Raw genomic sequence first — 15,543 nt, 5'->3', positions numbered from 1 at the left:
TCCAGGGGTATTACCTTCAGGCACATCTGGATCCAGAAGTTCTAAACCTATATTGTCAGGACTACTATCTCAATCTCTGGGTCTACTTTCCCCTGAATTGGCTTTATTTCTAGGTAGTCTCTCTTCCTACGATGGCAGAAAATTCTAGGCAATGAAGGCCAGATGTTTCCAAATAGTTACAGTCTTCATTCAGAAAATAAAAATTCTAAACTGGGTACAGTGCAGAGCCTGGGGAAACAGAGAGAGACTAGACCTATTCCACTGTCTGCACTTCCAAGATCCAGGCGTGGGTCTAGATGTTCTTTATCTAAACCCGGAACCAAACTTTGCAGGAATTGGGCCACCCAGAGGGAAGAATCTGAATGACAAGGAACATCTAGAAGTAGCCTCGGGCTTGGGGAAGAATCTCCCCCCCCTCCCCACCCCCCAGCAGAACCCTGTGGCTGTGAAATTTCCTAGCCACCTTCACCACCATCATCCCAGCCCAAGCCCATCACCTCTGGCCTGGACAATTGCAGATGTCTCACAAGGAGTCTTCCTGCTACCTTTGTCCCCCAAACCCTTCATAATGCAGCTGGAAGAATCAGTTCAAAAAATATATCAGCACATGGGACTTCCCTGCTTAAAACTCTTATCATGGCTTCCCATCAGGATTAGGAAAAACTCAAACTCATTCCTTAAACTTGAGAGTAAAATCCCAACAAGGCTCTGCATGACCTAGTCCCGTCCACCTCTCTAACCTCCCTTCCCAAGGTCATTTCCTCCTTAGGGCCTTTGCTCTCTTTGGCTCCCCTGCCTGTCCCTCCTTCCTCGGAACTTCACATGGTTGTCTTGTCCCTGACCTCAGGTTCTCACCTTAGATATATCACCTCCTCTGGGAAGTCTTCCTTGACTGTCCAACCACTCTATCTAAAGTCGCTGGCACCTCTCTCAGACATGCTCTATCACTTCCACTTGTGTACTTTTCTTCATGGTATTTATTACAATCCAAGTGATCTGGTTTCTTTATTTAGCTTGTTTATTAACTGTATTCCCCACCAGAATATAAGTCCATGAACACAGGGTCTGCCCATTTTATTCTTCTCACTGTGTCTCCAGTGTCTCGAGTAGCGTTTGGCATATAGTAGATGCTCACTAATTATTGGTTGAGAGAATAGCGTTTCCAGACCAGCGAATACCTTTGCCTTCTGCTAAATTGATCTAGGGTTTCTCAGCCTTGCCACTATTGACATTTAGAGCTAGAAAATTATCTGTTGTGGCTGTCCGTCCATCCTATGCACCTGGAGGATGTTTCTCAGCATCCCTGGCCTCTACCCACAAAATGATGACACCTTGGACAAGGCTCATGATGATGGAGGTGATGAGAAGTAAACAAATTTTAAAAATATAGTAATATTATGCACAACACTATGGAAACGAATCCCTTCGTTTAAGAAATGAAGGGAAGAGCCAGAGAGGGGAAGGGGCCCTATGGCTTTAGTCAGTTTTTGTCTTTTAGGGAAGCTTTGCTCATCTCTTCAGGTAAATCCTTTGGTTCTACATTCATTTCTGGAGATTATTTGATGGATTCTGTCTCCTCCACTGGACAGGAGATCCAAGGGAGGATGCTTCCTTTGCTGAGCCTGGCACAGGGCCAGGCACACAGGACGTTCTCAAAAACCAGATGCCCAAGGTAACATGAATAAATGAATGAATCACCAGGCTGTATAAATCAGCTGACCCCTCACTCTCTCTTCCTCTCACCCTACTTTATTTTTCACCTTAGTGATTATCACCAGCTGCCACATTGCATATTTATTTGTTGATGTATTTCATTGTCTGTCTTCCTCCACTAGAACCCAGAATTCCATTCTGGAATTAGGTTTTAGCAACTAGCATGGAAGCTCATGAAAGCAAGGGCTATTTAAAATTGCAGTCTGCCCCCACCCCACCCCTGCCTCTATCCCTCTCCTCTTCCTTACCCTCTCAGCGCTTATCACTGCCTGACATATTTTTACTTGACTTTCTTGTTTTTCATCTGTCTCCAGCCAGTTCTACCAGGGCCGCACGCTGGTGTTTGGTTCACAGCTGTTTCTCAGACGTTTGTCCTAGTGCCTAGCACATAGAAGGCACGCACCCCCACGTTGTTGACCTGACAAAGGATGGAGGGATTGCGACTCAGCCAGGGAAGGCAGCCCAGGTGGGAAGGGCCGGACCGCCAGGTGCATCTCCTTCGCCCAAAGCCCCAGCCCGCCCCCAGCTTCACCTGGAGGCTGGGCCGGGCAGGCAGGAGTTAAGCGGTGCTCACGCTTCCGACCCGCAGGTGGCGCCGTCCCGCCTCTGTGCCAGACTCCGGGCGCTCCGAAGTGCGGGACAGAATCGCAGCCAGCGCGGAGCCGAAGCTCAGCCCCGACTTGTTGATCTCGCTCAAGCAGCAGCCGCCGCCGCCGCCGCGGGAGCAGGAGCAGGAGCAGGAGGAGGTGGAGCAGGAGGCGCCGCCCGACCGCGGACCTGCCACCCGCGCACCCAGCGTTCGCCCGCGCCCCCAACCTCGGAGAGGGCGCCCGGCCCCGCGGCGCCTGCAGCCCTAGCGCGTTGCCTGCCCGGCCGGCGTAGGCCGGGCCCGGCCCGGCCCCGGGTCCGCCGCTGCCCGCGGGCGGGGGCGCCCGGGCGGCCGGGGCGATGCGCGGTCCCTGGCCCCGGGAAGCGGCCGCCCTGGGGGTGAGTGTTGAGGCTCGGGGACACGGGGGGGTGGGGGGAACACCGAAAGGGGGCTCGCCTGCCGCGGCTCGGCCTGTTGGTCTACCCGGGCTCCGCGGCTTCAGACCGGGGAGGGGGGTTGTGTGTGTGTGTGTGTGTGTGTGTGTGTGTGTGTGTGTGTGTCGGGGGCGGGGGGGGGGGTCCTCGGGCAAGGGTTGGGGCCTGGGTAGACGCAAGGGGAGAGGGCGTCAGGCTCATAGGCTGGGGGGCTCAGGACTGCCCCCGAAATCACTAGCGCGCGGCGGGAGGAGGGCACGTTTTGAAAAGGCCAGAAAATTCAGCTCCTTTCCCCGCCTCCCACCTCCCCCACCCCTTCCCTTCCAAGCCCCGGGAAAGGCGCAGAACCCGGAGTTATAAAAAGCCATCGCTGGAGAGGAGCGAGGAGGAGGAGGAGGGGTGGGGGGAAGGAGGAAAGGAAGAATGAAGCAGGTGGATCCGCAGGACTCGGCGTGCCCCTCCTGCGGGGGGGGTAGGGGGCACAGAGGGAGGGGCGGGACTCCTTTGCAGATCTCGGTTGGGCATCTTCATAGCTCAGTTGGTCCCCAGAGCGACCTCAAGAGACGCTCCCGTGGTTTAGGGAGCGGGGTCGCTCCGGAACAGCGACGCGGTCTTGACCACCCCATCTGTTGTGACCCCCGACAGGTGGGCACCTGGACCCCCACCAAAAAATTCCCCCAAAGCTTTTAAGGTTTAGAAAAAGCAAACCCGCTGCCACTCCCCACCCCCCACCCCAGAGCTCTCAAATTCTAATTATTTCGGAGCGGGGGGAAGGAATCGATGAGAAATCTTAAAAAAAAAAAAAAAAAAAAAGTTTTTCATGCAGCGCCCCTCTCTGCCCGTTGCGGGGCCTGGTTCGGGACTCGACGGGGAGACCCAGAAAGAAGAGAGTTTCAGCACTCGAAGGGGAGGACAGCGCCCCGGGCGGCTGGGTCGGGCCTGGGCAGCAGAACCCCGGGGTGGGGCCTCCCGGGTGCCCGGTGCGTCTCTTGGGGGCCCTCTCCCCGCCCCGAAGAGCGGCCCCTCCCTCCACCCGTGGGGTGGGGCGGACTTCAGCACCGGCGGGAGGGACAGCGCCAAGCCTTTCTGCACCCCCACCCCCCACCCCCTGAGCCGCTTAAGCACCGGGAAGGTCAAGGCCGCTTGGGGTCCCGGTGGAGGGGTGGGGAGGGGCCGCGCCCAGCTCTCTGTTTGCTGACCCGCGTCCGCTTCCTGCCTTGCAGCGGTCGGGATGGAGGTGAGAAGACGGCCGTGACGCGCGCCCGCGCGGCCCCCTGCACCCCCAGCAGCCCACAGCGCTCCCTGCCCCCCTCCCCCGCGGCGGCCGGCCTTGCCGTCCAGTGACAGCGGCCTGGGGGGGCAGGGGGGGCGGGGGCAGCCGGACCAGCGATGCCGGCGGGCATGACGAAGCATGGCTCCCGCTCCACCAGCTCGCTGCCGCCCGAGCCCATGGAGATCGTGCGCAGCAAGGCGTGCTCAAGGCGCGTCCGCCTCAACGTCGGGGGTCTGGCGCACGAGGTGCTCTGGCGCACCCTGGACCGCCTGCCCCGCACGCGACTGGGCAAGCTGCGCGACTGCAACACGCACGACTCGCTGCTCGAGGTGTGCGACGACTACAGCCTCGACGACAACGAATACTTCTTCGACCGCCATCCAGGCGCCTTCACCTCCATCCTGAACTTCTACCGCACCGGGCGGCTGCACATGATGGAGGAGATGTGCGCGCTGAGCTTCAGCCAAGAACTCGACTACTGGGGCATCGACGAAATCTACCTGGAGTCCTGCTGCCAGGCCCGCTACCACCAGAAAAAGGAGCAGATGAACGAGGAGCTCAAGCGGGAGGCAGAGACCCTGAGGGAGCGAGAGGGGGAGGAGTTCGATAACACGTGCTGTGCAGAGAAGAGGAAAAAGCTCTGGGACCTCCTGGAGAAGCCCAATTCTTCCGTGGCTGCCAAGGTGAGTCTGGGATCTGCGGGAGATTGTATCGGTGGCTCTGCTTGTGTCTCCAGATGGAGGACCGCGGCCTGGTGTGTGTGTTGGGGGGGGGGGGGGGGTCCTCTGGTTTAGTTCCCAAATGAGACCAGAAAGGGGAGGGGCTATGGCCCAGGCCTCAGAGATGAGGACCAACCCCTTTGGACTGTTCCTATTTGCATTGGTGACCTCATCCCTTCATTATTCAATACCTCGACTTTGTGGGAGACAAGGATTTGTGGAGGCATAAAAAATCCACAGCAAAGGGGTGGGCGCTGTAAATAAGAAAGCACAGAGCGACGTGAAAGCCTTGCTGGGATGGAGTAGAGTGTGGTCTGTATACACAGTGCTCCCTTGTGGAGTCCTAGACCCAGACTGGAGGGGGGGTGGTCACCTGCGATTCTAATACTTATCCCTGTATTCATCACCCCACTTTGCCCCAAGGAGGGAATGAAAGCAGCTTACAGACATGCTTGGAGGACACTGAAATACTGTCAGGCAGTTTTAACATAAGTAAGGAAAATGAGGCAAAGAGTCTCAGGGGTGGGTGTGTGCATGCATGACGAATGCAGCTGGCTGTGGATGCTTGTGGGCGAAGGGTCACCCCTGGTTTGTTCTTTCTTTATTTGTTTGGTGAGTTTATTCCAAGAATGATTTGGTGCAGCTTGTAAAGATGGTTTGGCTGTCGAAGAGGATGTAAATTTTGAAATAAGAACAAAAATGAGGCAATGTGGAAAATGAAGCAGAAGGAGACAGAAAGGCTTCAGTCACACTGAGTGGACCAGTGTGCTGTTGGGTAAAGGCAGAGGCTGTAACAGACTGAGGAAGACTTGGGGTGGGGGGACAGGCCAGGGAAGGGGGTCACTGATTGATGAGCGGCTTCTTTGTGTTGAGCTGGCTTCTGGGAAGGCCTCGGCGAGATGGGGCCTGTCTTCAGGTGGCCAACAGGCAGGGTGTTGGGAATAAATGACAACACAGTGTGCTCAGCACTCTAAAAGAGGTTGTGGGAGGCCCGGAGGGAGCCAGAAAAGAGAAGTGTTGATGTTGAAATCCAGGAAGACCACTTTGGGAAAGATATGTTGGACATAACTCACTTTCTTTTTTTTTTTTTTTTTTAATTTTTTTTTCAACGTTTTTTTACTTATTTATTTTTTTTGGGACAGAGAGAGACAGAGCATGAACGGGGGAGGGGCAGAGAGAGAGGGAGACACAGAATCGGAAACAGGCTCCAGGCTCCGAGCCATCAGCCCAGAGCCTGACGCGGGGCTCGAACTCACGGACCGCGAGATCGTGACCTGGCTGAAGTCGGACGCTTAACCGACTGCGCCACCCAGGCGCCCCGAACATAACTCACTTTCGAAGAGTGGGGCCAAGAGGAGGGTGGGGGTGGAGTGAGCAGGTAGGTAAATGTATTCGTGGCAAAAAGAAAAAGGCAGGAGGAAGCATATATATCAGCATCATGTATCTGCTCAGGTTGCCTCCCGCCCGGCCTGGCCTCTCCTTGTGGGATTCCCCTGGCTCAGGTAGCCCATTACTGAAGATCCACCTGCAAGGCTGGGTCCTTTCACTAGATCGGGCTGCCCAGGAAGAGGCCTCTGAGAATGAATGCAAGAAGAGGTGGCTGGTAGGACGGTGGAGGGAGGCCTGAAGGTTTTCTCTCTTCCCTGGCAACCCTAAGGAGAGACTTCTAGGCCTGGTTTCTTCTTCTGTGGGCTGCCTCTGACCATAATCCTGCCCTAGGTTTCGTGTCCAAAAAACCTCTCTCTTAAGACAGTCACTCACCCTTAACCGGCTTAGGATCAGCAGACTTACTTTGCTATTTCCAGGCCTGACATGGGTTCTTCCTACACACACCCTATTTAGGTCCAAACATGACTCTTCCCCCTCCCTGTCCTGTCCCTAAGACATGAGACTGAGGGGCCACGGGGGTCGAGTCGCCCTCCCACAGAAGAAGCAGGCAAAGGACCGTGTTTGGGTTGGAGTCTGGCAGCAAGATAGGGGAGCTCAGGCTTGCAAAAGACGCCGTCTGGCAATAAACAGCCTCATCTTGCCCTCGGGTTAATCCGCTCGCAGGGACGAGCTTCATGACCTCTCCGTGATCCCAGGCTCAGGCTGTCAGCTCACATTCCTGGCAGATGGACAGTCTAGGATATTCTTCAGGCAGAACTGAGATGGGGAGGCAGGCAGGCTCATTGATCCTCAGCAGAAATCCTGACCACCGTTGATCAAATATTTTACTGTGCACGAAATGTAACAACACAATTAATCCTTACACCAGCTCTCTGTTGTTATCCCACCCTTCACAAATAGGTTCAGAGAGGTTGAATAACTTGCCTAAGGTCACACAGCAAGCAAACAGGCGTAGCCAGAAGTTCAAACCCAAGTGTCATTTTGAAGACCTTGTTCTTTCCATAGTGATTTAATGCCACAGACTCCTCCCTAGTCTCCCCGCTTCCACTTTTGCCCCCTGCGATCCATTTGCCCACACAGCAGCCAGAGTGAGCTTTTCAAAATATAAATTGGATCACATTATTCATCTGCTTAAAATCCTCCAGAGATTTCCCACAACACTCTGAATAAAATCCACACCCTCCACCATGGCGTACCTGAATCGCCACTGAATCGGTCCCCACGTCCTCTCTGAATTCACCCGTTCAATCTCCTGTCATTCACTGGGCTCCAGACCCACTGGCTTCCTTGCTATTCCTGAAACAGGGCAGGCTTTAGCCTTCCTCAGGACTTTTGCATTTGCTATTCCTGCTGCCTACAATGCTCTTCCCCAACTTGTCCCGTGGCCAGCTGCTTCTCCTCATTCCTCATTTGAGCAGGTCCCTGTCCAAATAACCCCCCCGCAGAGAGACTTTTCCTAACTCCAGTCCAAAACAGCCTCCTTCTCCTTACTCTCTGCGACCTCACTCGGGGTCTGAAATTGCATTTGCTTCCTTTCCTTTCTCCCCCTCAAGAGTGTGAGTGCCACGAGTTCCATTTGCTGCTCTGTTCCCGGCACCCATCAAGGTACCTGGTGCAGAGGAGCTCCAAATGACTACATGTGGAATGAATGAATGAATGGATCAAGCAATCCGTCAGTCAGGGTGTCTCAGGTTTGGGGGCTCTGTCTCTCCTTCCTCACTGCCTGCCTGCAGCCCAGCTTCCCGGGCCTCTGGCCTCCTTCAGTTGTCTGCACTTTGCCCATCCCACCCCGTCCATCCCCCCACTTGGTTGTCTTGCTTGTCAGAACAGTAAAGCCTGTGGAAGTTTCTTGGAGACCACAGAAGGAGATGGTCAAATGAAGGATCATTCCCAGGTGGTTGTGAGATACAGAAACAACCTTACCTCATGTGTTTAGAGCAAGGACAGACCAGGGGTCTGGGCCCAGCCGCATCACCTCCCCAGTTTCGGGCCTCACGTAGGTTCTTCGCCTCCGTAAACCCTAGCCTTCCACCTATAAATTGGAGCTAAAAGGCCCACCTTGCAGGGTCATCAAGAAATCATGTTTGTCAAGATTTATAGCACAGTGCGCGTAGGAGTAGGTGGGGCTTTCTTGCTATGAATAATGAGCGCAGGCCCTTCTCTATGACCAGGTGGGCTGAGTTGCGACAAACTATTTCCTTCTGATAGCAGTACTGGAAGACAGAGCTGACGCTGTTAATAATTGATGGGATGTTCGGCAACGGGAGGCAAGCCAAAGCACAGGCCCTAGCCTTCACCGTCAGGGGCATGGAAATCAAAATCCATTAGGCAAAAGGCAACGTGATTGATTCTTGTTGGGAAGCTGGGGTCAGCCCCGTTGGAGCGACAGGGCTGTGGTCCTGGGCCACCCCTGGGTTTCTGCTTTCTCGGAAAACTCTACAGGCTTTTCTCAGCGGGAGAGCAAGAGGGAAATAATTTGCGAGGCCAGGAGTGTCTGCCCTCCCTGGAATAGTCTCACGGCATATATCTCAGTCTGAGATAATTTCCTGATTTCCAGATTGGCTACTGTTTATGGTGCTAGGCACTGATTAGAGGTACTTTATATGTCCTGTCTCATTGAAATCCCTTCAACAATCCTGTCAGATAATCTGCCAATTTGGACTGCAAGTAATGAACTAGAAGACTCAAAGTGGCCTCTGCAAGAGGGAAGATTCTCATATAACAGAAAGCTCCAAGGTAGCTGGTTTCTGGTTAATGGCTCCATGATGCCATCAGGATTCTAGAATCTAGAGTCCTCCAGCTGGCTTGGTCCTCAGGCTGGATGCCTCATGTCACAAGAGGGCTAATGTAGGCCCATGAGATCCACCCAGGGAAGAGGGATATTTCCTCCTGTGTACCACCTTTTCTCTGAGAGGCAAACCTTTCCCAGGAGGCTCTATGAGACTTCTTTTCACATCCTATTGGCCACGATCTGGTCACATGCTCCTGTTCTCACTGCAAGGAAGCCTGGGGGAAGCAAGTGTGGCATTTTCAGATGCGGGAAAGAATGACTTTGATGAGGGGTATTAAGACTCAGGGGCACCTGGCTGGCTCAGTCAGTTGGGTGTCTGACTTCAGCTCAGATCACGTTCTTGCGGTCTGTGAGTTCGAGGCCCGTGTTGGGCTCTGTGCTGACAGCTCACAGCCTGGAGCCTGCTTTGAATTCTGTGTCTCTGGCTCTCTCTGCCCTTCTCCCACTCACGCTCTCTCTCTCTCAAAAATAAATATTAAAAAAATTTTTTTTAAACGGATTCTTTCACAGAGAGTAAATGGAGGCTCTGAGAGGTGAAGTCACTTGCTAGAACTCACATAAGCAAATGCTCAGCGAATATTTTTTGAAGGAATGAAAATGGGGTTTGGACCAGGGTTTGAACCCAGCTTGGTCTGGCTCCCAGCCTGTGTTTCTTAATCCTGGAATCTTGGGTAGACCTTTCAAGCTGTCAGAGCTTCAGTAAGCTCATCGGCCAAATGGTAGTTATAGCCATGCCCACCTCTTGGGCTGTTTTGATGACTCAGTGAGATTTCAGATGTGAATATAATTTGCAAGTGGAAAGTACTTTATATGTGTGAATAATCATCATTATATATTATTATATCCAAAAGCAGGAATGGTCTTTATGTAATGGCAGCAATCAGTATTTTGCCCACCACAGATTTGCTTAAGAATCATCTCAGGTGAAAGGGTGGGGGCGGGACCTGGCTGGCTCTGTCCGGGGAGTGTGCAGCTCTTGATCTCAGGGTTGTAGGTTCGAGCCCCACTTCGGGTGTAGAGATTACATAAAAATAAAATCTGAAAAAAAAAGAAGAAAAAAGAATCATCTCTGGGGTCCAGCAGATGTGATTCTGTCTCAACTCCATGGCTTGCCAGTAATATGACCTTGGAAGTTCCTTTCCTTCTGTGACTCAGTTTCCTCATCTAGGAAATGGGAATTATAAGGGAGCCCACCTCAGAGGGCCATGAGGAGATAAGCTGCATAAAGTGCCTGGCACGTGGTCAGCATTCGATAAATGACAACAGTGATTATTAACGTTATCACGGAATTCCTCTATACTAGCTACACCCTTGGTTGGCAGCCTCTCCTATTACAGTGTTGTTAATTGCCGGGTCACTGCCTGCCCCTTTGGGACTTCATGCCTCTAATGTGATGATGCTTCTGCTTCCTTGACCTGAGCCAGGGGGCTTCATGTATTATCATTAAGTCGTCCGGCTGAGGTTCTTGCCAGCCCCAGGTCAGTCATCCTAGATGTCTGTATTTATTCCTTGGAGACGAAATTGCAGAGATCCAGAATCCTGGCTGTGGGGTCACACAGTCCTGGGTTGGAATCCCAGCAGCTGTAGCTTCCGTTTTCTAATCTGTAGATGAGGATGATAAGAAAACCCACCTCATGGGGTTGCCCGAGGGATTGAGTAAGATAGGGGATGTAAGGCATTGAAGTCGGGCTTCAGAAATGCCGTACCCCCTTTTGATACAAGGAAACACGGAGGATGCTTCAACTAGCCTGGGTCCTGCATCGAGCTGGTGAAAGGTCAGGGACCGTTTCCAGGCCTTTCTGACCTCACTGGTACCCTCATCAAGGCTCAAAGATCTTTCCATTCCTTTGGAATCGATCAGGATCGCACCTTGGCAGTGGGTCTCCCGGGGGTTTTGAAAGGCTACAAGATGTGAAAATGTGAAAATGCTTAGGAAGGAAAGTGTTGGCCAAATGAATGTTTGGCCAAAGCTTCATTAACTGAAAGAGAATAATAAACACCAACTCCATACCCAGGACTTTGTGTACTTCCTAGACTTAATAGTATCATGGACGGGAGCCCTGATTTTAGAGCTGGGTCGCCCAGGTTCAAAGTTGGGTTCCTTTACTCACTAACCGTGTGACTTGGGACGAAACGCTGTGCTTCTCTGTGCCCTGGGTCCTTCGCTCATAAAATGAGGGCAGTAACAGTGCCTGTCTCCTTGAATTGCTACCAAATTAAATGGGTTAATGCACGCAAAGCACTTCGAATAGGGTCTGGCACAGAGAAAGCATTCAGTAACTGTCGGGGGGTTTTGTTTTGTTTTGCTTTTAATTGTCATTGTCTCATTTAATCCTCCTGATGATCCTGCCAGATCAATAAGCTCCTTTTCAAAGAGTTGTTCTTCTTTTAAAATGGTACATGCTCATGGTAAGGTGAAGTTCTATAACTTGCTCAACAGCAAGAGGGGCCGTCGGGACTCGGCCCTGATAGAGGGAGGACATGCAGGTCTTACCCAGATCCTTTTAGCTCTTTCCATTTTGGGGCCACTAGCCCAACCCCCAGCCACCTGCACCTGCTGTTCTTTGCCTTAGAGGCTCCCTCTGGCCAGTGGAGTCCAGTAAAGACAGGGACCTAATGCCCCACCCAGAGCAGCCCTCAACTGCTGCCTGATGGGGGAAGGTGGCAAACACTCCAGTTCCCTCACCCTGGAGGGGGTTATAACTCAGTGCCGGATGGTCTACACTGGGCCCCAGAGTTCCTGAGAAGAATTAAGCTCCAGGCGCCTACAGTAAGTAGTTCCTTGCTTGACAATACACCCAGTTTGCTTCTTTCCCTCCCCATCTCACGTCCCCTCTCCCCTACCAGGGTTTTCTGGGATCCCTTCCCACATCAGCTGCTTGTGCTTGGATCGCTGACTTCGATTCTGGTCCTGGGGGAGCGAGCCAAAGATCTGTGGGAAATGTTTCTTCATCAGTGTCCTAGTATTGTCTTGCAGGCCAGAAAGGCCTCTTACGACAACACCCCCACCGGAGACGGTCTTAAAAGAAGAAAACCCAGGGCCGGCGGGCTGCGTCGGCCCCTTCCCCATCCCTCCCCGATAAAGTGAGAAACAATGGCAGCCGTAGCTACCACTCACGGCTTCCAGTGAGGAGAGCCAAGCACAGTGCAAGGAACATTACATGCCCACCAGATCTGATTCCCACATCACCCAGTGAGGGAGGGAAAATTACCCTCGTCTTGCCGCCATGGAAACTGAGACCCCGGGAGGCAAAGTGGCCGGCCCACGGTCACACAGGGAACAGGAGGACTCCCTGACCGGGAGCCCGTGGTCTGGCCTCTGTGCCGTGTGGATAGCCTTCCGGAAGTAAGAAGCGAGCCCAGGGATGCCACCCCCAGCTTTGCCTTCTCACCGTAGGGAGAATGGTGTGAGGGGAGAGATGTATTTGCTGTCTCCCACCTGACTTGGGGGTGTTCCTGGCTCCTGATCCATAAGGACCTTGCCCCCAAAGGCTTCTGGATGGGACCACTGGAGACACAGGGTTAGCATTAAGCATTATTTTCATAGGTAATTTCACCGATAAGGCCACATCCCTTGAGCTTTGAGAAACACTTCTGCCTGGGCCCCACAGTAGGAATATAACCCCCAGATGATTTCTTGCTTTATTTATGGCAAAATACATATAACATAAAATTCACCCTCTTAACCATTTTTAGGTGTGTAGTTGAATAGAGTTGACTGTATTCACATTGCTGTGCAGCCAGTCTCCAGAGCCTTTTCATCTTGCAAAACTGAAGCTCTGTATCTGTTAAATTCATTCCCTACCCCTCAGCCCCTGGCAATCATCATCCCGTCTCTATGAAGGTGATTGCTCTAAGTACTTCATATAAATGGAATCATACTGTATTTGTCTTTTTATGACTGGTTCATTTCACTTAGGTCAGCGTCTTCACAGTTCATCCATGTTGTAGCCTGTGTCAGGATTTCCTTCCTCTTTAGGGCTGAGTAATACTCCATTGTATGTGCGGGCCATACTTTGTTTAGCCCTTCATCCATCCATGGATGGTTGGCTTGCTTCCACCTTTCGGCTACCGTGAACAATGCCGCCATGACCATGGGGGTACAAATACCTCCTCAAGACCCTGCTTTTAATTCTTTTGGGTACATAGCCGGTAGTGAAATTGCTGGATCGTGTGGTAATTCGATTACCACCATGGAATGGTGCATTTCCACCAACAGTGCACAAGGGTTCCAATTTCTCCAGTCCTCACCAACCCTTGGTATTTTCTGTTCTTTTGATAACAGCCACTCTTTTGGGTGTGACATAGTATCTCGTTGTGGTTTTGATTTGCATTTCACTAATGATGAGTGATGTGGAGCATCTTTTCGTGTGCTTTGCTGGCCATTGCACACATTCTTTGGAGAGATGTCTATTCAAGTAATTTCCTTATTTTCTAATCAAGTGGTTCATGTTCGGTGGTTGAGTTGTAGAGTTCTTCATATATTCTGGGTATTATAATACCCCTTATCAGATATGTGATCTGCAAATATTTTTTACCATTCTGTAGGCCTTTTCCCTTGAGTGATTGTGTCCTTTAATGCACCTAAGTTTTTAATTTTGATGAAGTCCTACGTGTCTATTTTTTTCTCTGGTTGTCTGTGCTTTTGGTGTCTAAGCGAAGAAGTCCTTGCCTAATCCAATGTCCTCCATCTATCTTTTCTTCTAAGAGTTTTATACTTTTAGGTCTTACGTTTAGGTCTTTGAAACACTTTGAGTTAATTTTTGTGTGTGGTGTAAGGTAAGGGACCGACTTTATCCTTTTGCACGTGAGCGTCCAGTTTTCCCAGCACCATTTGTGGCTCCAGATGCCTTTGACTCCTGGGAAGAGCCCTGGGGTAAGGAGAGTCAGAGGTCCTGACAGATGTAGAGTTCTGTACACCGTGCTGGGGATGTAGAGAGGTGCCGTCTGGGTAATTGTTGACAGAGATAAGGGACAGTCCCTGACACATCCAGCATGGCCCCCCCATTCTCCTTTTCCACTGAAGAAAGCTTTGTGGAATGCCAGTCTCTCTCTCTCTCTCTCTCTCTCTCACACACACACACACACACACACGTGGGTGACCCCTGTCCAGAATGTGGCCACTTCTCACTGCCCCACTGCTGCGTTCCTGACTCAGGTCCCCCTCCTCTCTTATCTGAACCACTGCAGGAGCCTCTTCCTGTCTGTGCTCCCACCTCCCCACACCCCCGCAGTCTATCCTCCACATGGAGCCAGAGGAACTTCTGAGTCAGATCTGCTCACCCCCCCTGCTCAGAATCCTCCCATGGCTCCCATCTCCCTTGGAGAAAAAGCTCAAGTCCTATCATCCAGGGCCCTTGTCTGGCATCTTTCCTCTCTCTTCCAACATCCTTCCGGCCTCCTTCTCTACCACCCTCCCTCTCTCCATCACTGCAGTCTACCCACAGTGGCCTCTTTGCTATTCCTCAGGCATACCATTCTCCCATCACAGGGCCTTTGCATTTGCTGTTTCTTCTGCCTGGTAGTCTTCCTGCAGATAGCCGTAAGACTCACTGCCCACACTCTTCAGATCTCAGTTCGAATGTCATCTTAGCGAGGCATTCCCAGCCACCCTATAAAACAGTATCCCCAACACTCTCCATCCCCCTCTCCTGCTTTATGTTTCTCCACCTGACCTAGCATATAATTACTTAATTATGCAATTACTTTTTCTGTTCCCCACTTGGATACCAGCTTCAAAGGGCAGAGCTTTTGTCTGTTTTGTTCACTGTTGCGTCCCCAGTGCCTAGAACAGTGCCTGCCATAGAGCAGGCACTCAGTAAATGTTTGTCAAATGAAAGGTGTTATCCTAAAGATAACTGATAATACGCACTAATTGATGAAAAAAGCAATTTGGCGTACCAACTTTGGGACTTTCATTGCTGTCACTAACACATTTTTGGAAGTCTGACTCGCATGGACTTCAGCTAAGCTCTGGATGCAGGATACTTCTGGGCGTGGTTTCTCAACCTCAGCACTTTGGACATTTGAAGATGGATAATTCTTTGTTGTGAGGGGCTGTCCTGTGCATCGTGGACGCCCACCCCCTGGATGTTGCCTGGAAAGTGGGCATTTTACAGAAATAAAGGATGACCGGCTGCCAGGAGGATGTTGCAATGTTCCAAGCAAGAGAAGATGGCGGCCTGGGTGGGGGAGGGTGGGGGCAGAGGAATCTGTGAAGACTATGTGGGATGTGGGGGCAGTTTCTGGGCAGCCATAAACCCTCAGCCTCCATCAGCATCCACGGACGCCCAGTCTGTGTCTCAGGTCTTATGCCCTGGCCATTTTCTAGCTGTGAGTCCTTGAGCCACATGGCTCAGTTTCCCCTTCTGTAAAATGGGTCCAATCATAGCCCCTGCTGCACAAAGACCTTATGAGGATTAGATGAGGTAATATGGTAAATAACGATAAGAAACATGTAATGCCCACAAGATCAGTATCAGCTGTACGATTATGATTGGCTGTGTTCATTCAGCAAGATTTGTTGAACACCTACTGTGTGCTGGGCCCTGTGCCAGGTACTGGGGACACAGCAGAGAACAAAATAAAGATCCCAGCTCTAATGGCACTAATATTCTAGTAGGGGAGAGAGTGAA

At 51.7% G+C, this 15,543-nt stretch overlaps 1 protein-coding gene across 1 annotated transcript in view; it reads left to right on the top strand.

Annotated features, from left to right (window-relative positions):
• Nucleotides 1-2,037: 2,037 nt before the first annotated feature.
• The window catches only part of KCNB1 (potassium voltage-gated channel subfamily B member 1), a 100,616-nt gene continuing 87,110 nt past the window's right edge, over nucleotides 2,038-15,543 (top strand). Inside the window, exons 1-2 of the mRNA XM_078443971.2 lie at nucleotides 2,038-2,700; nucleotides 3,960-4,692. Of these exons, the coding sequence (XP_078300097.1) occupies nucleotides 4,126-4,692 (567 nt within the window). The 5' untranslated portion in view covers nucleotides 2,038-2,700; nucleotides 3,960-4,125. The remainder of the gene's footprint in view (nucleotides 2,701-3,959; nucleotides 4,693-15,543) is intronic.

The sequence above is a fragment of the Panthera onca genome, chromosome A3 (genome assembly GCF_046562875.1).
Source record: "Panthera onca isolate mPanOnc1 chromosome A3, mPanOnc1 haplotype 2, whole genome shotgun sequence".
Taxonomy (NCBI): Eukaryota; Metazoa; Chordata; class Mammalia; order Carnivora; family Felidae; genus Panthera; species Panthera onca.
This window is presented reverse-complemented; position numbering and strand designations above follow the sequence as displayed.